A 25713-nucleotide genomic window follows, 5' to 3' on the forward strand; every position below is an offset into this window, starting at 1 on the left:
GATTTCGATGTAACATATTTGTATTGTAAACCATTATGTAATGGTCGTGTGTAAACAGGATATTTTAGATTATCATTATTTGATAATCTACGTAAAGCTTTTTAAACCTTTATTTATGAAATAAAGGTTATGGTTTGTTTTAAAAATGAATGCAGTCTTTGAAAAACGTCTCATATAGAGGTCAAAACCTCGCAACGAAATCAATTAATATGGAACGTTTTTAATCAATAAGAACGGGACATTTCAGTTGGTATCCGAGCGTTGGTCTTAGAGAACCAGAAAATTTGCATTAGTGTGTCTTATCGAGTTTGTTAGGATGCATTAGTGAGTCTGGACTTCGACCGTGTTTTCTTTAAAAATGATTGCTTAACATTTTTGTTGGAAACTATATATTTTTAACATATGAATATTATGTGATATATTAATCTCTTAACGTGTTTGATATTATGTGATAGATGTCTACCTCTAGAACAAGTCCCATTGACTCACCTAATAATAATGAAGAGTCAAATGTAAATTGGAATGATTTGTGGACTGATTCACAAGTTCCCGAAGAGGAACCGGAAGAAGAGTCGGAACCGGAAGAAGAATCGGAAACGGAAGAAGAATCGGAACCGGATGAAGAAATAGAACCGGTGGGGGAAATAATAAAACGGTTAAGTAAAAGAAAATCCTCAACCAACCGACCAAAGTTAATTATGGTCAATGGTGTTTCCGCCAAGGAAGCAAAATATTGGGAGGATTACCAATTCTCCGATGAATCGGATTCCGACGAGAATTCCGATGATGTTATAGAAATTACCCCAACTGAATTTAAAAAGGCAAAAGAAAATAATAAGGGAAAGGGCATAAAAATAGAGAAATCTAATTCCAACCCCGATGAACTTTATATGTATCGTCAACCCCCGAAGTCCTTAAGTTGTAACAATGACCCGGGAACCTCTAAACCACCAGGTTTTTCTAAACCAATGTGGACAACGACGGCTCGTATTAGGGGAACATCATATATCCCTAGAAACTTGGCAAAACGAACCAAAACCGAAGAAGAAGAAACGAGCGAGTCGGAATAAGATAGTTGCATTCGTGTGGTGTAATATATGTAATATAGTGTTCTTATGCTTTATGATATATGTAAAAATTGCTTGTATTAATAAGTATTTTTTTATGAATCTAACTCTTGTCTATTTTACAGTTTAAAAACACAAAATGGATAGACAACCCACTATTTTAAGAGACCTACCCGGAGACATGATTGATGAAATCTTGTCTAGAGTCGGCCAGAATTCTTCGGCACAACTATTTAAGGCGAGATCAGTTTGTAAGACATTCGAAGAACGTTCCAAGAATGTCTTGGTTTATAAGAGACTTTCGTTTGAAAGATGGGGGATATCACATTGGGAAACCCATAAGTTACGATGTGTTTACTTTGACGCATATATTGCGGGGAACCCAAATGCTATTTTACGCAACGGGTTAAGAAATTATTTTGACTCAATATATCCGAATATTGGACTTCGTGATTTAGAAAAAGCGGCTAACATGCAACATAAAGAAGCATGTTATGCTTACGGATTAGTAATGTTCGCTTCTCACCAAAGTGAGAACAAGAACATCGGGCTACAACTATTAAACAAAACGTTTCCACAAGTGACGGAGTCGGTAATTGGGGTAAGAAATGAGGTTTTTAGATTATTACGGGACTGTTGGACATTACGTAACCCTCGTCCCTTTGATGACGTTACAACACGCTGTCTTATCAATGGCCATAACGGTTATGTTGCACAAGACCAAGGATGGGAAGTAGTCCTAGTAAAACCAGAATGCATGACTTGTTTCTGGACATATGAATTACGTGTCTTTATTGCCTTTGCTGAACGACTTGTGTACTAGCTAGAATTGTCTTCACAACTATCTTGTATCAAAGTTATTGTGTGCTATATTTCATGCTTTATGTAAAATAAGCAGTATTGTAAGTTTGTAAAATATTGTATAAAAGTTTGAACGCGAAATATTATTATAATCAGTTTTTCATATAGAATTGTAGTAGTTGAATTGTATATTAGCTACTAAGTATGAACTTAACGGGTAGGTACTACCCGAATTTAAACTTATAAAACGCTAATATGAAGAAAAAGCTTTTATAAATGAGTTCATATTATGCTACGAAATACTATTAACTACTCTTAATATTCTGTATGATTAACTTGTTCCATTTAACTATTTTGAAGGAAATGGCACCGACTACTCGACACACCGTGAATATGAATGAAGAGGAATTCCGTACTTTTCTAGCTTCAAACATAGCCGCAGTACAGGCTGCGCTACATACCAACAATAACCTTGGATCTAGCAGTACAGGAAATCGTGTAGGATGCACCTACAAAGAATTCACTGCCTACAAACCTTTGGAATTTGATGGAACCGAAGGACCGATTGGATTGAAACGGTGGACCGAGAAGGTTGAATCGGTGTTTGCCATAAGTAAGTGTACTGAAGAGGACAAAGTGAAGTACGCTACGCATACCTTCACAGGTTCTGCGTTAACATGGTGGAATACCTATCTAGAGCAAGTGGGACAAGATGATGCGTATGCACTACCGTGGTCAGCATTCAAGCACTTGATGAACGAGAAGTACCGTCCCAGAACCGAGGTCAATAAGCTCAAGACAGAACTTAGAGGGTTACGAACCCAAGGATTTGATATTACCACGTACGAAAGACGATTCACAGAATTGTGCCTATTGTGTCCGGGAGCATTCGAAGATGAGGAAGAGAAGATCGACGCGTTTGTGAAAGGATTACCGGAAAGAATCCAAGAAGATATAAGTTCACACGAGCCCGCCTCCATACAACAGGCATGTAGAATGGCTCACAAACTAGTGAACCAGATTGAAGAAAGAATTAAAGAACAGACTGCTGAAGAGGCCAATGTGAAGCAAGTCAAAAGAAAGTGGGAGGAAAACGGTGATAAGAATCACCAATACAACAACAACAGCAATTACAACAATAATCGCAACAATTATCCCAACAATCGCAACATCAATCGCAACTACAACAAACGGCCCAACAACAACAACAACAACAACAGCAACTACAACAATCATCCCAACAACAATAATAACCGCAACAACAACAACAATCAGAAGCAGCTATGCCAAAGGTGTGAAAAGAATCACTCGGGGTTCTGCACCAAATTTTGCAACAAGTGTAAAAGAAATGGTCATAGCGCAGCGAAGTGTGAGGTCTACGGACCAGGGGTTAATAGAACGAAAGGAACAAATGGTGTCGGAACGAGTAATGGCGGAGCAAGTAGTGTCGGAGCAAGTTATGCCAATGTAGTTTGTTATAAATGTGGAAAACCAGGCCACATTATTAGAAATTGCCCGAACCAGGAGAACATGAATGGACAAGGCCGTGGAAGAGTTTTCAATATTAATGCGGTAGAGGCACAGGAAGACCCGGAGCTTGTTACGGGTACGTTTCTTATTGACAATAAATCTGCTTACGTTTTATTTGATTCGGGTGCGGATAGAAGCTATATGAGTAGAGATTTTTGTGCTAAATTAAGTTGTCCATTGACGCCTTTGGATAGTAAATTTTTACTCGAATTAGCAAATGGTAAATTAATTTCAGCAGATAATATATGTCGGAATCGAGAAATTAAACTGGTTAGCGAAACATTTAAGATTGATTTGATACCAGTAGAGTTAGGGAGTTTTGATGTGATAATCGGTATGGACTGGTTGAAAGAAGTGAAAGCGGAGATCGTTTGTTACAAAAATGCAATTCGCATTATACGAGAAAAAGGAAAACCCTTAATGGTGTACGGAGAAAAGGGCAACACGAAGCTACATCTTATTAGTAATTTGAAAGCACAAAAACTAATAAGAAAAGGTTGCTATGCTGTTCTAGCACACGTCGAGAAAGTATAAACTGAAGAAAAGAGCATCAATGATGTTCCCGTCGCAAAAGAATTTCCTGATGTATTTCTGAAAGAATTACCGGGATTACCCCCACATCGATCCGTTGAATTTCAAATAGATCTTGTACCAGGAGCTGCACCAATAGCTCGTGCTCCTTACAGACTCGCACCCAGCGAGATGAAAGAACTACAAAGCCAATTACAAGAACTTTTAGAGCGTGGTTTCATTCGACCAAGCACATCACCGTGGGGAGCTCCTGTTTTGTTTGTCAAGAAGAAAGATGGTACATTCAGGTTGTGTATCGACTACCGAGAGTTGAACAAACTTACCATCAAGAACCGCTACCCACTACCGAGAATCGATGACTTATTTGATCAACTACAAGGCTCGTCTGTTTATTCAAAGATTGACTTACGTTCCGGGTATCATCAAATGCGGGTGAAAGAAGATGATATTCCAAAGACTGCTTTCAGAACACGTTACGGTCATTACGAGTTTATGGTCATGCCGTTTGGTTTAACTAATGCACCAGCTGTGTTCATGGACCTTATGAACCGAGTGTGTGGACCATACCTTGACAAGTTTGTCATTGTTTTCATTGATGACATACTTATTTACTCAAAGAATGACCAAGAACACGGTGAACATTTGAGAAAGGTGTTAGAAGTATTGAGGAAGGAAGAATTGTACGCTAAGTTTTCAAAGTGTGCATTTTGGTTGGAAGAAGTTCAATTCCTCGGTCACATAGTGAACAAAGAAGGTATTAAGGTGGATCCGGCAAAGATAGAAACTGTTGAAAAGTGGGAAACCCCGAAAACTCCGAAACACATACGCCAGTTTTTAGGACTAGCTGGTTACTACAGAAGGTTCATCCAAGACTTTTCCAGAATAGCAAAACCCTTGACTGCATTAACGCATAAAGGGAAGAAATTTGAATGGAATGATGAACAAGAGAAAGCGTTTCAGTTATTGAAGAAAAAGCTAACTACGGCACCTATATTGTCATTGCCTGAAGGGAATGATGATTTTGTGATTTATTGTGATGCATCAAAGCAAGGTCTCGGTTGTGTATTAATGCAACGAACGAAGGTGATTGCTTATGCGTCTAGACAATTGAAGATTCACGAACAAAATTATACGACGCATGATTTGGAATTAGGCGCGGTTGTTTTTGCATTAAAGACTTGGAGGCACTACTTATATGGGGTCAAAAGTATTATATATACCGACCACAAAAGTCTTCAACACATATTTAATCAGAAACAACTGAATATGAGGCAGCGTAGGTGGATTGAATTATTGAATGATTACGACTTTGAGATTCGTTACCACCCGGGGAAGGCAAATGTGGTAGCCGATGCCTTGAGCAGGAAGGACAGAGAACCCATTCGAGTAAAATCTATGAATATAATGATTCATAATAACCTTACTACTCAAATAAAGGAGGCGCAACAAGGAGTTTTAAAAGAGGGAAATTTAAAGGATGAAATACCCAAAGGATCGGAGAAGCATCTTAATATTCGGGAAGACGGAACCCGGTATAGGGCTGAAAGGATTTGGGTACCAAAATTTGGAGATATGAGAGAAATGGTACTTAGAGAAGCTCATAAAACCAGATACTCAATACATCCTGGAACGGGGAAGATGTACAAGGATCTCAAGAAACATTTTTGGTGGCCGGGTATGAAAGCCGATGTTGCTAAATATGTAGGAGAATGTTTGACGTGTTCTAAGGTCAAAGCTGAGCATCAGAAACCATCAGGTCTACTTCAACAACCCGAAATCCCGGAATGGAAATGGGAAAACATTACCATGGATTTCATCACTAAATTGCCAAGGACTGCAAGTGGTTTTGATACTATTTGGGTAATAGTTGATCGTCTCACCAAATCAGCACACTTCCTGCCAATAAGAGAAGATGACAAGATGGAGAAGTTAGCACGACTGTATTTGAAGGAAGTTGTCTCCAGACATGGAATACCAATCTCTATTATCTCTGATAGGGATGGCAGATTTATTTCAAGATTCTGGCAGACATTACAGCAAGCATTAGGAACTCGTCTAGACATGAGTACTGCCTATCATCCACAAACTGATGGGCAGAGTGAAAGGACGATACAAATGCTTGAAGACATGCTACGAGCATGTGTTATTGATTTCGGAAACAGGTGGGATCGACATCTACCGTTAGCAGAATTTTCCTACAACAACAGCTACCATTCAAGCATTGAGATGGCGCCGTTTGAAGCACTTTTTGGTAGAAAGTGCAGGTCTCCGATTTGTTGGAGTGAAGTGGGGGATAGACAGATTACGGGTCCGGAGATTATACAAGAAACTACCGAGAAGATCATCCAAATTCAACAACGGTTGAAAACCGCCCAAAGTCGACAAAAGAGCTACGCTGACATTAAAAGAAAAGATATAGAATTTGAAATTGGAGAGATGGTCATGCTTAAAGTTGCACCTTGGAAAGGCGTTGTTCGATTTGGTAAACGAGGGAAATTAAATCCAAGGTATATTGGACCATTCAAGATTATTGATCGTGTCGGACCAGTAGCTTACCGACTAGAGTTACCTCAACAACTCGCGGCTGTACATAACACTTTCCACGTCTCGAATTTAAAGAAATGTTTTGCTAAAGAAGATCTCACTATTCCGTTAGATGAAATCCAAATCAACGAAAAACTTCAATTCATCGAAGAACCCGTCGAAATAATGGATCGTGAGGTTAAAAGACTTAAGCAAAACAAGATACCAATTGTTAAGGTTCGATGGAATGCTCGTAGAGGACCCGAGTTCACCTGGGAGCGTGAAGATCAGATGAAGAAGAAATACCCGCATCTATTTCCAGAAGATTCATCAACACCTTCAACAGCTTAAAATTTCGGGACGAAATTTATTTAACGGGTAGGTACTGTAGTGACCCGAACTTTTCCATGTTTATATATATTAATTGAGATTGATATTTACATGATTAAATATTTCCAACATGTTAAGCAATCAAACTTGTTAAGACTTGATTAATTGAAATATGTTTCATATAGACAATTGACCACCCAAGTTGACCGGTGATTCACGAACGTTAAAACTTGTAAAAACTATACGATGACATATATATGGTTATATATATAGTTAACATGTTTTTATTATAAGTATGTATCTCATTAGGTATTTTAACAATGAGTTATATACATAAAAATGAGACTATTAATTTAAGAAACTCGAAAACGATATATATAACGATTATCGTTATAACAACGTCTTACTAGGTACATATGAATCATATTAAGATATTGATACACTTGATTAATTATGTTAAATGATAAGTAAATATATTATTAAGTGTATTACGAATGAAATACATATGTAAAAATAAGACTACTAACTTAATGATTTCGAAACGAGACAAATATGTAACGATTATCGTTGTAACGACATTTAACTGTATATACATCATACTGAGATATATTATATATCATAATATCATGATAATATAACAATTTAATATCTCATTTGTTATAATAAACAATGGGTTAACAACATTCAACAAGATCGTTAACCTAAAGGTTTCAAAACAATATTTACATGTAACGACTAACGATGACTTAACGACTCAGTTAAAATGTATATACATGTAGTGTTTTAATATGTATTCATACACTTTTGAAAGACTTCAAGACACTTATCAAAATACTTCTACTTAAAAAAAATGCTTACAATTACATCCTCGTTCAGTTTCATCAACAATTCTACTCGTATGCACCCGTATTCGTACTCGTACAATACACAGCTTTTAGATGTATGTACTATTGGTATATACACTCCAATGATCAGCTCTTAGCAGCCCATGTGAGTCACCTAACACATGTGGGAACCATCATTTGGCAACTAGCATGAAATATCTCATAAAATTACAAAAATATGAGTAATCATTCATGACTTATTTACATGAAAACAAAATTACATATCCTTTATATCTAATCCATACACCAACGACCAAAAACACCTACAAACACTTTCATTCTTCAATTTTCTTCATCTAATTGATCTCTCTCAAGTTCTATCTTCAAGTTCTAAGTGTTCTTCATAAATTCCAAAAGTTCTAGTTTCATAAAATCAAGAATACTTTCAAGTTTGCTAGCTCACTTCCAATCTTGTAAGGTGATCATCCAACCTCAAGAAATCTTTATTTCTTACAGTAGGTTATCATTCTAATACAAGGTAATAATCATATTCAAACTTTGGTTCAATTTCTATAACTATAACAATCTTATTTCAAGTGATGATCTTACTTGAACTTGTTTTCGTGTCATGATTCTGCTTCAAGAACTTCGAGCCATCCAAGGATCCATTGAAGCTAGATCCACTTTTCTCTTTTCCAGTAGGTTTATCCAAGGAACTTAAGGTAGTAATGATGTTCATAACATCATTCGATTCATACATATAAAGCTATCTTATTCGAAGGTTTAAACTTGTAATCACTAGAACATAGTTTAGTTAATTCTAAACTTGTTCGCAAATAAAAGTTAATCCTTCTAACTTGACTTTTAAAATCAACTAAACACATGTTCTATATCTATATGATATGCTAACTTAATGATTTAAAACCTGGAAACACGAAAAACACCGTAAAACCGGATTTACGCCGTCGTAGTAACACCGCGGGCTGTTTTGGGTTAGTTAATTAAAAACTATGATAAACTTTGATTTAAAAGTTGTTATTCTGGGAAAATGATTTTTATTATGAACATGAAACTATATCCAAAAATTATGGTTAAACTCAAAGTGGAAGTATGTTTTCTAAAATGGTCATCTAGACGTCGTTCTTTCGACTGAAATGACTAACTTTACAAAAACGACTTGTAACTTATTTTTCCGACTATAAACCTATACTTTTCTGTTTAGATTCATAAAATAGAGTTCAATATGAAACCATAGCAATTTGATTCACTCAAAACGGATTTAAAATGAAGAAGTTATGGGTAAAACAAGATTGGATAATTTTTCTCATTTTAGCTACGTGAAAATTGGTAACAAATCTATTCCAACCATAACTTAATCAACTTGTATTTTATATTATGTAATCTTGAGATACCATAGATACGTATACAATGTTTCGACCTATCATGTCGACACATCTATATATATTTCGGAACAACCATAGACACTCTATATGTGAATGTTGGAGTTAGCTATACAGGGTTGAGGTTGATTCCAAAATATATATAGTTTGAGTTGTGATCAATACTGAGATACGTATACACTGGGTCGTGGATTGATTCAAGATAATATTTATCGATTTATTTCTGTACATCTAACTGTGGACAACTAGTTGTAGGTTACTAACGAGGACAGCTGACTTAATAAACTTAAAACATCAAAATATATTAAAAGTGTTGTAAATATATTTTGAACATACTTTGATATATATGTATATATTGTTATAGGTTCGTGAATCAACCAGTGGCCAAGTCTTACTTCCCGACGAAGTAAAAATCTGTGAAAGTGAGTTATAGTCCCACTTTTAAAATCTAATATTTTTGGGATGAGAATACATGCAGGTTTTATAAATGATTTACAAAATAGACACAAGTACGTGAAACTACATTCTATGGTTGAATTATCGAAATCGAATATGCCCCTTTTTATTAAGTTTGGTAATCTAAGAATTAGGGAACAGACACCCTAATTGACGCGAATCCTAAAGATAGATCTATTGGGCCTAACAAACCCCATCCAAAGTACCGGATGCTTTAGTACTTCAAAATTTATATCATATCCGAAGGGTGTCCCGGAATGATGGGGATATTCTTATATATGCATCTTGTTATTGTCGGTTACCAGGTGTTCACCATATGAATGATTTTTATCTCTATGTATGGGATGTGTATTGAAATATAAAATCTTGTGGTCTATTGTTACGATTTGATATATATAGGTTAAACCTATAACTCACCAACATTTTTGTTGACGTTTAAAGCATGTTTATTCTCAGGTGAATATTAAGAGCTTCCGCTGTTGCATACTAAAATAAGGACAAGATTTGGAGTCCATGTTTGTATGATATTGTGTAAAAACTGCATTCAAGAAACTGATTTCGATGTAACATATTTGTATTGTAAACCATTATGTAATGGTCGTGTGTAAACAGGATATTTTAGATTATCATTATTTGATAATCTACGTAAAGCTTTTTAAACCTTTATTTATGAAATAAAGGTTATGGTTTGTTTTAAAAATGAATGCAGTCTTTGAAAAACGTCTCATATAGAGGTCAAAACCTCGCAACGAAATCAATTAATATGGAACGTTTTTAATCAATAAGAACGGGACATTTCACATACTAAAATAAGGACAAGATTTGGAGTCCATGTTTGTATGATATTCTGTAAAAACTGCATTCAAGAAACTGATTTCGATGTAACATATTTGTATTGTAAACCATTATGTAATGGTCGTGTGTAAACGGGATATTTTAGATTATCATTTAATCTACGTAAAGCTTTTTAAACCTTTATTTATGAAATAAAGGTTGTGGTTTGTTTTAAAAATGAATGCAGTCTTTGAAAAACGTCTCATATAGAGGTCAAAACCTCGCAACGAAATCAATTAATATGGAACGTTTTTAATCAATAAGAACGGGACATTTCAGCTACACTATCATAGTTAGCATTCAAACCTGCAACAAGTTGTAATACCAGGCGATGAGGTTTAACTGGAGATCCAACATTAGCAAGTTGATCAGCTAGCATCTTTAGTTCCTGGCAATAGGTAGAAACACTAGAGAAATTATCAAGTTTAGTGTTAGTAAACATGTTTTCGAGAGAAAGAGCACGAGAGTGTTGGTTATCGTGGAAGATGCTTTTCAACCGGTTCCATGCTTTCATGGCAGTGGTATCGGGCTCGAGAATTGTGTTCAGCAAATCCTTGGAGATAGTGTCATAAATCCACTGAAGAACAATCGCATCAATGCGATTCCATGTCTCGATTGACATGGCATTAGTGTCGCCCTCTATTCGTGGAATGGGAGCTTCAGAAGTTAGGTGATTGATGACATCATGAGCCAGACAATGGATCTTGAAAAGCTCGGACCATGATGCATATTGACTAGTTTCCATCTCTAGTTTAATGGGAACAGAGTGAAGGATGTGATTTACTGGTTGGACAGATGTGAGCTTGGTGGGATCTGTCATTAGAGAGGATGAGGAGGTAACAGAAGACATGTTATTGAAGAAATAAGAAAAAGATGTGATAAAGAGACATGAGTCAAGAGAATACTGATACCATATAAGAATGTAATATTTGATGATCTCATTCATATGCCAATCAGCTCTATTTATACATGAGGAGTCCTAGCTCATACAAACTTTACAAATATTTAGAAGATACACTTTGATACACTTTCTATCTATAAGGAGATATACATGATCTATACTAATAATAATATATTTCTAGAATCATCGGCTAATACAAGGTGACCCATTGAGCCCGTTTTTGTTTCTTATAATGATGGAAGGTTTGCATCTTTGTTTAAAGCGAGAACTGAATGAGGGTAGTCTTTCAGGTGCTACGATTGGTAGTCATTGTATAAAGATCTCACACTTGTTCTACGCCGATGACGGTATCATAATTTCCAAATGGAATAGGGAAGAGCTTAACAGCATGTTGCACATATTTGATTGTTTCCATACATATTCCGGTCTTACTGTGAATGTCTCTAAATCCTATTTATAAGGGATTGGGATTGGAGATTTTGCGCTTCTCGACATCAACATGATGTTCCGAAGGTAATTTCCCATTCATATATTTAGGATTACCAATGGGAGTGTCGATGAAACGCATTTCAAGTTGGAAGGAATCGGTTGAGCGGTTTAAAAAGAAACTTTCGGGATGGGAAGCCAATATTTTATCTATAGGAGGTCGGTTCACTCTTATAAAATTTGTTTTGGGATCGCTTGGAATTTATTATTTTTCTCTTTTTAAATGTCCGGAATCCATAATAAATGAAATTGAAGGTTTGCAAGCTTCTTTCTTTTGGGGTTCGATGACTGATAAAAAGAAGATGCATTGGATAAAATGGGAACAAGTGTTAGCTTCTTTCGATCATGGCGATTTGAATATTGGAAGCATTAGATCGTTTAACAATGCCTTATTACTTAAATGGATTTGGAATTTTTTTTCTTGTAATGGTTCTGTATGGGTGAAATTAATTCAATACATTTATGGTGCACAAGGAGGTTTAGATGGGATTGGTGGAGTTGGTTCTACAACCTGGGTCAGCATTACCAATTCGTTTGAGAAGTTAAAACAACACTCTATAATTCCTAATAACATCATTCAAGTGAAAGTTGGTAACGGTCGAACTACAAGTTTTTGGAAAGATAATTGGTGGGGTGATGGTACGTTAAGCTCAAAGTTTCAGAGACTTTCATTTAGACTTAGATGGGGACTGTTGTATAGCCGATTGAATATGCACAAATGGATGGAAATGGGAGTGGTCCAGACCCCATATTGGGCCACGCGACACTGTTTTGTTTCAACAGTTAACGGACGAGTTGGGCCATATCAGTTTAACGGAAGAAGTGGACCGAAAGATATGGACTCTTAATAATAATGACAGGGTTTACACAGTTAGCTAGACTAGTTCCACCATTGATGATAATATTTTACCAGTTTCGGAGGTCCATACTAGGTGGGTCAAGCATCTTCCTCGCAAGGTTAACGTGTTTTTGTGGAGAGTGCATGGAATAGATTGCCTACACGTCTTAATTTTTCAGTTCGCGGAATGGAAATCGAGGATATTGGGTGTTCATTTTGCGATTATATAGTGGAATCTTTGGACCATTTACTATTCGGTTGTAATCTTGCGAGAGATCTATGGAGAAAGATCAATATTTGGGTTGACATGGACGTTGCTCGTATCCATGGCTCTTGGTCCGAGTGGATTGTTTGGTACGACTCATGGATGGCAAAAACGGATTCGAAGATAAATTTATATGTTATTGTGGCTTCCTTATTATGGCATATTTGGAGTTTTCGCAATAATACTTTATTCGGGTCCAACTCGATGAAGAAGGCATTTTTTTTTTTTAGGGAAAAATATTAATATGTATATATATAAAAGAACCGAGGTTCCGGTGGTACAACATTTAAACAGATCGTAACGATCTCTAGAGAAACTATGTTCGTTCTAAACAATATGAACAACACATAAACTCTACAAGTATTACAACATGAAAATTACACAAACACAACCCACCAAACCTAAGCCTAAAATACAAACACATAAACCCGATCCCGTATTTAACCCCGCAACAGCACTTCTCAGAACCACAAATCCAATCCATTCACCGGGCAACCCAAGAACACCTAACCCGAGGCCTATTTACCGAAGTCAACTAAGTCAACAACACCGGCAACAACATCGAACCCGAAAAAGACCCGACGACAAGAAAAATGGAATAGAGGAAAGATTTCCTTTAATTGATTCGATAAGAAAGTTTTCCTTTAAGAAAGTTTTACCGTAACGATCTCAGAAGGCATTTTTATTTGATTCGATAAGAAAGTTTTCCTTTAATTGGCTTTGTAATAGAGGAAAGATTAGTATTCGTTGGGACAATTGGCTCATTAAGCCGTTGTAACTGTATGTTTTACCGCTCTACCGCCTTGCTAGTGCGGTTTATCTTAATAAAAATAACTGTTTGATGGTTAAAAAAAATTCTTTAAATTATATCAAAATCGGTCAAAAATCTCGTTTTTTGGAGAGGTCCGATCCGATTAATCAAAATCGGTCAAAATCTCGGTCAACTCTCGGTCAATGGGGATTTAACGGGATCAATTGGGATTAATCTGTCAACATACGTTTAATCGGTCAAAATAAATGGGGATTAATCGGTCAAAATCAATCAAAGTCAAACTCATTCAAAATCTGATTAGTCCCCGATTTACCGATTACTCCCACCAAGATCCCGGATCGATTACTCCCGAATTAGCGTTTTTGCAACCTTCCTGACTGCGAAATGTTTTCCTCAGTGAGTGTTGAGCTAGGTTTTGATTCAGTTTCTCGAGTCTTTAATTTGTAGGTCATATTTTTATTCATTTTTAAGTAGAAGGTAGAATAAAACTGGACCCACTGAATTAATGATAAATGACTCAAATAATTCAACAAATATGTCTAGTTTAGTAAAAGCTTAATATATGTCTTGATTTTCAGCTGGCACCGAAACAAAAAAATAAGGATTAAATTGAGGTCATACTCAGTGCCTCTAATCGAGGATTCATGCAAGCAAATCATGGATGCTGCGAGAACAACAAATGCAAAGACCCGTTCCATTGCCAACTAAAAAGAGAATTTATTGTGTGCTTAAATCTCCCCACGTTCACAAAGACGCAAGATTTCATTTTGAGATCAGAACCCATCAACGGCTCATTGACATTCTACACCCGACTGCACAAACCATTGACTCTTTGATGCAGCTTGATCTTCCTGGTGTTGATGTTGAGGTTAACCTTTAGAAACAACATATGTTAAGTCCCTTTTTTGTTATTGAATGTTTCTACTCTACACTTCTGTGTAGTGATATTGTTACTTGTATCATTGATGATTATAAGGATGGTGTTTGGTAAAGTATTTTGTAATGGCTTAATCTCGAAATCATGGTTACACACTTTAAAGTTTTAATTATAAAGTTTAGACCACAAGTTAAATGGTTCTAGTAACGGGTTTGGTGTCATGAACCAGTGTTTTAAATCATTAGCAATTGTTAAAGTATTTTGATGCAAGTTACGGGGTATGTGAAAAGTGCATTTCCATGGTAGCCAATTTGTCACTGATTGTATGAAATTTGTAGGAAATATATATGCGAAACAATCTTTGGTCATCCAATAAATGAATTATTATACGTAAAATTATGATACGTATATGATTATATGTTATGGTTATAAATATAACAAGATACCATATCAAACATAACAAGACATAAAATCAGAAATTTATACTCCGTATAAAGATATGTTGATCTCACATAGAGTAGTCTGAGAATCATGTTTAACACGTTTTCTATTTGCTGTCTACATATGGTCTATTTTCCAAGGTACACCAACTAAAGCTATCAGACTTGATGACTGGAAATGGTATCGAATGAATTATCCATAATCTATCCCAGACGTTTGTTCATCGTTTAACCAAAATCATTAGGTCCTAACGTGAGTAGAACAAATATAGCAAGGTTACACGAGTATTATTCACACTACAAGAAAAAAGGGCTTTAGTGACGAGAGTTATTTGGTCACTAAGTATGCAAATTTGGTCACTTCTTGTCACTATAGGTCCGTCACAAAAAATTATTAGAGACCAACATTTTTATTTGGTCACTTTGGTCACTAATATTAGTGGCCAACTAATTATGGTCACTAATATTAGTGACAAAAGAAAGTAGTCACTAAAATTTGTCATATGTGACCAAAAAGTGGTCACCTTTTCTCACTAATGACCAAGAAGTGGTCACAATTTAGGGACCAAAATGTGGTCACATGTTAGAGACCAAAAAGTGGTCACTATTTTTCTATTAGAGACCAAAAGATGGTCACAATTGTTAGTCGATGACGAAAATAAAACTCGATGGTGACATAATATAACACGAATTCTCATATTATGTTAGAACTAGAAATGTTTTTGGATTCAATTAAAACTAAACTTATTATATATATATTCAAAATCAAATAATAAAATACATCAATATCTTAATATTTTAACAATATAGCACAACTGATTTCCTTGGTAAAAGGGGGTTATGTTACAGGCCTACAATTTCTTACTATCTATATCATTGAAATACCAATCATGACTAAAAACTACAACTCTCAGCTCTAACTTTCTCAGAAGCATCTCGTAGTTTGCATTCCACGATGTTGCTGATTTTAGGGATTCAAAGCTGGATTGACGTCTTAGGTTAGCTGCAAGGCAAAATGGTAAACAGACTAAGTTTCATGATACTACATGAGTGCAATGTTAACTAAAAACACTATATTATCTTCAGGATTTAATTAAAGAGAAAAAAATGATTAGGTTTTTAGAAACCTTTCATTTTTAGCATGACTAAATATAACAAAAATGCTCAATAAGAACAGTCAGTAAGTTGTTTTACAGCTACTGGCTCTAAACAAGCAGTTATGGCAGTAGCATGATAAATAAATTAACCTTATGATACATAGGAAAATTAACCCAAAAACAAACCCTAACAAAAAAAAAATTATTTAAAAATCAAATTCAGAGAATTCAAACTGATGGTTGTACAATAAAATGGAATGTCATTTACAAATCAAAACGCAACTGGCCAAAACATGTCATAATAATATCACCAAACAAAAATAAAATAATTTGACCTTTTCACCAAAGAATTTAATCCAACACTAACCTTATGCAGGATAAACATGACAAAATCTCAGTAGAGCTTTATTCTGCACGATCACAATATGTTTGCAACCATAACACAAATGGATAATTAAATAGAAGCGAGTTAATACACTAATACAAACGTGGTCAATATAGGTGAAGACAATTAATTACCTGATGGCCGCACGCCATATCCTTTTGGTTAGCAAGGCAAATTGGGCATACCTGCAAGGTTCCCTTGCGATATCAACATTCATCAACATTCATATTCAAATGTAAAGTTGATACACACACACACACATATACAAGTTACGAAATATAGTCTTATTGCTTACCTGGAAATTATCGACGTCATGAGCAGGGATGTTATCATCAAATTCTCTCATCATGTCCCATGCCCATCTCCAACTCTAACTAATATGATAGAAAGCGGAAGCTTGCTGTAAAAAAAGGTATAAAATTTGAGAAAACATCAACGACTTAATCTATAATGGATGCTGATATGTACAAAAGTTTGCAGATAATCACCTAGCTTGAACTATGGCGTTTGCAATTCTCTGTTCATGTGGACTCAAATGACCAAGCTCGATATCAACACTTCTTGTTACCTGCATAATAATAATAATAATTATGACTTAGTCTTTATCAACAAAATTCATATATGGTTTATACGAATAAGACGGGTGAAAGTACATACCGATTTAAACATAATAAAAACATGTGGCTTGTCCTCTAAGTATCTACTATTTCAGAAGGACACAATAGAACAGCAAAACATAATAAAAATTGGATTTTGCAACTCAACTCAACATAAACAATTAGAGAAAGCTCAAACATGGTACAAGAGTTACCTAACGGGACCTTCAGCTCATCAGAGATTAAAGATACATATAACATTAACTCACGCTCCTCTGTATTTGATCCCTATGAATGAAATTTGCTTGTTTTGTTCTACTGTTTCTTATAATGTATGTTGCATATAGTAATATTACTTCAACTTAACCAATAAGTTAGAAATTTAATTAACTACGATCAATTGTTAAGCAGGCTCGGTTTGTTTTAAAGAGCTTCCAAAATAAAATTTAAGTTCAATTGTTACCTAAATATAAAGCTATATTTCTAGTAACTTTACTTATTCTTATGTGAAAATCACCCAAGTCTGAAAACAGAAGGTCTTCAAAGGAGCCATGAGAGAAGTACATTTGTGATTAACCTATATCGGCCATATGTTTAAAAGCCAAATAGTTGTATTTGTTAGGTATTAAATCTCTTATAGAACACTATGCAGATAACTGAACATTGAGCATCAATAAAAAAGAAATTTAATCAAAAGGCCTTGAACTTAATGTATCTTATGGGATGACACAAATACATTTCAATTTTCATCACATGTCATCTACATAATAATTAAGCGTTTATTCTTAACTTCATAATCAATCAGAAATCAGAAATCAACATAATAATTAGCTTGTAATTCTAAAACTAGCATTTTATACCATTAATTTGTGAGCATAATAAAGGATCAAACCTAATATATTGACTTGTCCTTTAACCCATTGCATATAGTATCTGCACAAGCTTCTACTGCACCTTCACTTCTAAATGATCCAGTTACTTAGTATTTTGGCTTAATACACCACCTGCGAGCGTATCATGTGTACATCAAGTTGTTGACATGAACAAAACCACTCGCTATGAACTAAACAAGAATTTAATTTATATCCATATCTGATGATTACAGAAGAAAAGTGAAATGAACAAAATATGGTGAATTAAAACCTAACCTCCTCCTCCTCCTATCACGAAGAACAAATCCTTTTCACGCATCTCGCTAGGCAGCGGAAGCACCTGTCCATAAGAAGTGAAGTCCATCAGTATCATCGTAATCCTGACTCAGATCATTTGTTATACTGATTTGAATCTGGATCTGGACTCGTCCAAGGTTAGGGTTTAAAGCTTCATATTCAAAGTTAGATTTCGAGTTTGAGATTTTTATCAAACAATGGCGATAATATGAAATTCAAGCAACGCAATCCCTGAATCAATCAACTAAAAATTAAAATTACTTGCCATTAATTAATCGGGTCAATTTTAAGAACGGCGAACGAGATCGTAACCGTCAAAATCGACTTGCTCACGGATTTTGACATTGATATCAAGTGAACGCTATGGATTAAACACAGGAAATTAAGTGAATCTTTTGAAGGTATGTATGACTCATGGTGAACCAGAATATGAAGTGAAGAACTGAATGGAACCAGAATATGAATTTGACGGGAAACAGAGATAAGAGGAGCGTTTGATTTAACTTTATTTTAGGTTTTGATATTTTTATTTAAACTTTTACTTTTAATTTTCATTTATAAAATGTGAGCATGTATTATTATATTTAAGCGTTTATATATTCATTTATAAAATGTGAAAAATCATACTGTATTTATTTTTTCAAATTTATAATACTGGACATATTATTAACGATCATCATAAAAGTGAAATTCTTACAAGAATATGAATTTTTCAATTCAATAAATGTGTAAATAAATATTAAATACGGACACTTTAATTGTGATCATTTAAGAAAAAAATGTGAAAAATTAATAAATTTGTTGCAGTTGTGAGTAATTTGTTACATGTGTAAGCATCAAAATAAAATGCTCTTCACACTTATACGAAATCGAAATGTAAATCAAAGGTAAAAAAAAAACACGTAGTGCAATCAGTGACCATTTTTTTGTCACTATTTGGTGTCTTTCTGAAATTAGTGACCACTTTTTGGTCACTCACTCCCTAACTTTAAAAATCTATTTTTGATATCTAATTTTTCAAATTAGTGACTACTTTTTGGTCTCTAAATGTATTTTTTGGTGACGACTATTTTTTAGGTCAATAGTATCATTCAGTGACTAAAATTTATTTACGAATTTTTTAATGTTAACTAAAATAACATTATTAATGACCAAATAATTAGTGGTCACTAAAAAATGGTCACTAATGACTATTTTTCTTGTAGTGTCATTTTGGAATTAAGGTGACATGTGCGTCAACCACCAAGACATAAGATACAAAACTTCCTCTTTAGAAAATGCATTTACGTTAAGGTGAATTTGGTAAACCCGTAACTAGATTTTGTAATTTATAATGCAGTTAATCTAATGCCAATTTTCATAAATACCACTTTCGAGTAAAAAAAAAAACACACACACACACACTAGCATTGTGCTATGGGAGGAGGTAGAAGAAACAGAAGCTTGTATCTCAGGTGCGTTAATATGACGCCATCATCAATATAAGGTGCCATTTTCAGTAAAAGGTTATATATTGCATTCAAATAGTAATAATTTTTTCCTTTTTTTTTTTCTTTCTGATAAACTACAACCATAAACATGTGAATCAACTGGAAGAATGCTGTGGAGAAGATGATAGTTTTTGATGCTATTTTTAATGGTGATTTGGCCCTCTTTTTTTAAGATATATTTCATGGACCATCTTAAACACTACCTATTTTTGTGACTGAACAACAAAGTTTTCAAAATCACATACTTTCCGCCTTTAGTTTGACAACTCAAGCCTGCTATCTAGTCGAGATCTATGGTTGTTAAACTAGTTATTGTGCTTTACTTGCTAATCCTGATACCTGATACCGTGCTTTAACTCAATTCCAACTGATTACATGAGTTTAATTTATATTCAATAGCTGTTAACTTGTTATAAAGAAGCTACCCTTCAGTAACAAAATTTGGGGCTGATGTAGTAACCCATATATGGACTTAGATTGGGCTTACACAATGTCAAGCCCATGAGCTCCTATCATGTTGAAACAGCTGTTAAATAGATAAATGTTTGAAAATTAAAGGCAAAACAAAAAGAACTGGTAAAGATCATAAACTAATACCGGTATCATTTGGGCTTACAACAGTGTACTGCATCAGCAATCGGCTCAAGTAAAAGTGCTTAATAACTAATGTTGACATTATTAACAGCAAATTTGTTACAAACACAAGCCAGAAACATAAAACCTCACTGATCATCTGAACCCAAATTAGCAACAGATCGACCTCCAGTACATGTATCTGTTCCACAAAAAGAACTGGTAAAGATCATAAACTAATACTGGTATCATTTGGGCTTACAACAGTGTACTGCATCAGCAATCGACAAGTAAAAGTGCTTAATGACTAATGTTGACATTATTAACAGCAAATTAGTTACAAACATGGAAGGACGAACACATGGCAGAAACATAAATGCGAAGAAAACTCAAAACAAAACAAAAACACCAGTTGATCATCAGGAATTGATAAAGAAGATTTCCATCCATTTGTCATTTGTTGGACACAAAACCTCATTGATCATCTGAACCCAAATTAGCAACAGATCGACCTCCAGTACATGTATCTGTTCCACAATTAAAACTTGTTTTTATCACTTGCCCTTCAAGTTCACCTGAATCCAATAAGTAATGATAATGCTTTTATGTACTCCAATCAATATATGTTTATTTGCAAAACGTAAAAAATAGTTTTAACAGATACAAAATGAAATCATATTAATTTTATTTAGAAGCATACTTATATAAAATGAAAATATTCTACTGAAATCTACATTAAGAAGCTAATAGAGTTTGTAGATATATACCTGTTACATGTCGTTGTTTCTGAGTTATCGATCACAGCTATATGTAGCAGAAACTTTCAAGCATAGTGGTATCTTTTATAGATGTAAAACCATAAGACTGAAGCCGCCATCTAGTCCCAACAATACGCAGACCTTTTAACCGAAAGATGCTCAGAGGAAGACGATTTATGCCGCTACCTTGTATGTTCAACTCTTTCAAACTTTCTAATACCCCTATTTCCTCAGGCAGTTTCTCAACTAAAAAACAATGTGTGAGATGGAGATATTTTAAACGTTCCATCTTACAGATACTGTTTGGAATACCACGTAGATATACACAATCTGTTACGATTAGCTCCTCTAAACATTCTAATAGGCCAAGATCCTCAGGCAGCTTCTCGATAAGCCAACACGATTTTAAACAAAGAGATTTCAGTTGTTTTAACATACAAAGGCTATCTGGAAGATTCTTAATTTCTTTTGTAGAAAAAGTTAACTCCTCTACGCATTGTAAGTGGTCAAGATCTTTGGGGGCCTCGTGAATATTACCTTCTAAAGTAAGCTTTTTCATATATCGTAAATGACAAGCGCTTAGTGCCAAACTCTCAAAGTTGATAGCATACATCGGAACTGGCTCTTCTTTATAGATACGTGTAATCCGAAACTTACACCAACTGTTGTCGGGGTGAAATGGACATATATCTTTGGACTCTGTTACGAGATATACCCCCGAAAAAGAACCCATCTCAACTGACTGGAACATTTTGGCGAACAAAAATGATTCAAACCTCCCACAACCGTTTAGGTCTAACTTTGAACATGTAATGATAATGGATTTGAGCTTCTGGTATGTGTTGGGCATGTGAAGTTCCACCAAATCACAGCACCCATCAAATATTAATGACTCGAGATCCGGAGTCAGCCCAAGGCTAAGCTTCCTCAATTTAGAAAGACCAAGGTTGAGATATTTTAGATTTGGACATTCGTCGGGCATGTGAAGTTCTACCAAATCACATCCTTCAAGACTTAATGTCTCGAGATCTGAAATCGGCCCAAGGTCAAGTTTATTCAACTTTGAGCATTCACAAAGGATAATGGAACTGAGCTTAGGGTATCTGTGGGGCATGTGAAGTTCTAACAAATGAAAACAACTACCAAGAGTTAATGACTCAAGATTCGGAATTCGCCCAAGGGTAAGCTTCCTCAACCAGGATAAACTGAGATAGAGATATTTCAGATTTGGACATTCTTTGGGAATGTGAAGTTCTGCCAAATCACATCCTGCAAGACATAATGTCTCGAGGTATGAAATCAGCCCGAGGTCAAGTATCTTCAACTTTGAACGTGTAAATTCCTCCGATTTAAGGATAATGGATTTGAGTTTTGGGCATTGAAAAGGAATGTGAAGTTCTACCAAATGCTCACATCCCTCAACGTTTAACGTCTCGAGATCTGGAATCGGCCCAAGGTTAAGAATCCTCAAGGTTGAGTGCGTGAGGTTGAGGAACTTGAGTTTTGGAAATCCATTGGGAATATTAAACTCTACTATATTTCGACAATCTGAAAGATTTAATGACTCGAGGTTTGGAATAAACTCAAAGTCAAAGGTCACCAAATTTGACCCACTGAGGTTAAGGAACCTGAGCTTGTTAAGAACCTGTGATGGAAAAAGAAACATAATTAAAAAAGAAAAGATGAAGAAGATGAATATTGGTGTACTATGTACATATAACATTTAGAAATCATGAAAAACAATTAATCAACCACATCATCTTACCTTTCTTTCTCCATCTTCCCAAAGTCGTACAATATTGCTTCTACGCAATTCCAGTCTAACAAGATTATCTGCCGTAAATGTTTTGGATAGCAAGCATTCAAAGGGGAACTTATACCATTCAAGATATTGTAAACTGTTTGGCAAGTATGGACCACATTTGCCAATTTTACTACTATCAGAATAGTAATAAGAATCATAACGCCTGCAAAGAAATCTAAGTTTCTTCATATTTTGAAGACCGTTCATTAAAATTTTGGGTTCAATTACCATAGATCCAAGGTGGATGCCTCTTGTTGCTTCCATACCCTGTAATAAGAAAGTGATTATTGTAAAATTTATTAGTTGGTATCATAACAACCGATATCTTATGAATAAATGACGACCCTTATTTAATTACCTGGTCATTCTCCAATATATCTTTAATTTCTTCTTCAATCCACAACCGACTATGTCTCCAAGGCTCATCAGGGTGTAAACGACGAACAATATTTTTGCCCATTTCTTCAATATGGTCATGCATGTTCAACCAATTATATTTATCAATAGTAATGAGTGATTTTTGCTCAAGAACTCTTAAACCAATTCTAGCATTATACCCTTGACTTTCAAGTGCTTTAATTGCGTCGTCTTTCCTCCAACCTTTAAGTAAGCACACAACATCAAGGAATATTTCTTTGTAGTCATCTTCTAAACCAATATAGCTAATTTCCAGCTTCTCAAGAGTTTCCTTCAATGGAATTGTTTCTAGCCTTTTCAAAGCATCTTCCCATTCAGGTTTATCTTCATCACAGAGAAACGAACCCAAAACCTTGATCGTTAGGGGAAGACCATCTGCATAACGTACAACTTGTTCTGATAGCTTTTCATAACCTTGAATTGGATTCTCACTCCCAAATGCATACCTACTGAAAAGACAAATTGCTTCCTTTTCCGATAACAGGTTGACATCAAGAATATCTAACTTCACTCCGCGTACTTTGAGCACTTGCTCATCTCTTGTTGTAACAATAATTCTACTTCCCAGCTTAAACCATTTAGGCTCGATTGCTAATCCTTCAAGTTGGTCAACGTGATCCACATCATCTAGAACAACAAGAACCCTTCTGCCAGGCATCATTCTTTTCATCTTATTTTTCCCGTCATAAACATCGTTTACGGTGATGCCTTGATCTTTTGACACATCCGAAAGGATCTGTTTCTGCACAGATTTCAAACCGGAAGCTTTTGAAACTTCCCTTACATTTGCAACAAAGCTTTGACCCTCAAAAGTATGTGATATTTGATCAAAAACAGCTCTGGCCAAAGTTGTCTTCCCACCACCTCCCATCCCTTTGATACCTATCACACGGAAATCATCGATACCAATTTCTAAACTTGATACAACACTGTCAACCCTTGACTTCATGCCTATTAAATTTTCGTCTGCGCTTGAGAACCAAATGGGAGGTAACTCTAGTGAAATCTTTTCAACAATTTGTTTGATAAATTCAGCCTCGTGCCTGTACATTTTAGGAGAGTAAATTATCAACTTACGTTGCTCAAAACCCCTACATGATCAATCACTTCATATCTAAATCTTTAAATTAAATTAAATAGTATAATGTATGTATGAATTATTAATTACCCATTAGCAATGGTCTTTAACTCCCACCCTGCAAGATCAGCTGCTTCTTGCAGAGCCCCTCTCCATTTCCCAGCAGCTTCTGAATTTACGTGTTTTGCAAAAGCTTCTCCAACAGCGCCGATCTGTTTGCGGACTTCGGTGGGTTCCACGTCGTAGAAGACAGGGTAAGCGATCTGGTCTTGTGCCATCTGGCACTCCATAATCTTGACAAGCTCATCCAAGCACCAAGATGAAGACGCATAGTTCTTAGAGAAAACAATTATGTATAAATTCGAGTTTTCTATTGAAATGATGAGCTCATCACTTATCTTTCTGCCCTGTCTGATCTCCTTATCATCCTTGTAGGTCAGAATTCCTTTGTCCTTAAAAGCGTAATAAAGATGATCTACAAAGGTCTTACGAGTATCTTCACCTCTAAAGCTTATAAACACATCATACCTAAAGCACTTTTGAACGAGCGAAGTTGAAGAAGATGCCATTATCAAAAGTAGAATTTAAAAAATTTTGATTTTGACGATTCAATTTGATTTTGATTTGAGAAGAAAATGATGATGGTAGGTAAAATTTCAAAGAAACTTCCAAGAAGACAGTGGTCCATACCTCATGTGCTTGTTTGAATAATTTGTTTCATCTTATCTTATTGTATATTGACCGTGTTTACACGGGTTTGAAGAAAAATAATTATACGGACTATAAAGTTAGTTGGTTACATATATATATATATATATATATATATGACAGGGTGTACATCATACAGTTGAACTAGTGCAGTTTTTTTCCTTTTATATTTTTGTAAGCCATAGAACCTTCTTCGGTGTGGAACTGAGAAAAAAAATAAAAGACACTACGCTTCAAAACAAAAATAATACTCCCTGATAACCTCAATCTGAATATCAGTACATGAACAAAACATTTATAATTTATATTTATAATTATAATTATTATGACTAATCAAAAATCAAATAGAGTTGTGTAGTAAAAAAATGTATTTAATTAAATTTTGGACTCTAGTTTGGAAGAATATAAAATCTATAATAAGAGCTTGCATGTAATGTGTCTCCCACAAAGATGGTAAAAAGGAGAAGTAAGCAACTCTTAGGGGTTGTTTACTTTTTTTCCATTAAGTTCTATATCGATATAGATGGCAGAATGGATATGGATGACTATATGCAGTAATCATTGAATGATTTACATTGTTTACTTTTTTTTCTGAATAAACCGTCTGAATGATAAAAATGACAATTTAACCCTCAAATTAAATATCTTTTTTTTATGTACACCCACCTACTTTCATTTTATGTAAATACACCCAAATTAAATACTACGTATATTTTTACCCCCAAATTATAATTGTGGTCTATCAAGTGATATATCATTATGA

The 25713-nt window shown here is 35.0% G+C and overlaps 1 protein-coding gene and 1 long non-coding RNA gene across 6 annotated transcripts; both read right to left on the bottom strand.

Moving 5' to 3' along the window:
- Positions 1 to 15607: 15607 nt before the first annotated feature.
- LOC139897781 (uncharacterized) lies at positions 15608 to 18620 on the bottom strand. 4 transcript variants are annotated; one of them, XR_011776793.1, is made up of 8 exons: positions 18388 to 18620; positions 18102 to 18165; positions 17846 to 17957; positions 16846 to 17713; positions 16653 to 16757; positions 16492 to 16542; positions 16340 to 16382; positions 15608 to 15878 (listed from the first exon to the last, which is right to left on the bottom strand). It is a non-coding gene; the product is annotated as an uncharacterized lncRNA (long non-coding RNA). The 4 variants fall into 4 exon arrangements; XR_011776795.1 differs by having other exon boundaries at positions 16846 to 16925; positions 17015 to 17713; positions 18102 to 18620; XR_011776792.1 differs by having other exon boundaries at positions 18102 to 18620.
- A 1645-nt stretch (positions 18621 to 20265) lies between these two features.
- On the bottom strand, positions 20266 to 24939 carry LOC139902830 (TMV resistance protein N-like). Of its 2 annotated transcripts, none has more exons than XM_071885477.1 (5): positions 24333 to 24939; positions 23106 to 24207; positions 22709 to 23014; positions 20953 to 22588; positions 20266 to 20712 (listed from the first exon to the last, which is right to left on the bottom strand). In XM_071885477.1, the coding sequence occupies exons 1-4, from the start codon at positions 24809 to 24811 to the stop codon at positions 20990 to 20992; spliced, it is 3486 nt and encodes a 1161-aa protein (XP_071741578.1). In that variant the 5' UTR covers positions 24812 to 24939; the 3' UTR covers positions 20266 to 20712; positions 20953 to 20989. The 2 variants fall into 2 exon arrangements, with proteins under 2 accessions (XP_071741578.1, XP_071741577.1); XM_071885476.1 differs by having other exon boundaries at positions 20266 to 20760; positions 24333 to 24938.
- Between the last annotated feature and the right edge of the window lie 774 nt (positions 24940 to 25713).

This window comes from Rutidosis leptorrhynchoides, chromosome 3 (genome assembly GCF_046630445.1).
Source record: "Rutidosis leptorrhynchoides isolate AG116_Rl617_1_P2 chromosome 3, CSIRO_AGI_Rlap_v1, whole genome shotgun sequence".
In the NCBI taxonomy this organism is placed as follows: domain Eukaryota; kingdom Viridiplantae; phylum Streptophyta; class Magnoliopsida; order Asterales; family Asteraceae; genus Rutidosis; species Rutidosis leptorrhynchoides.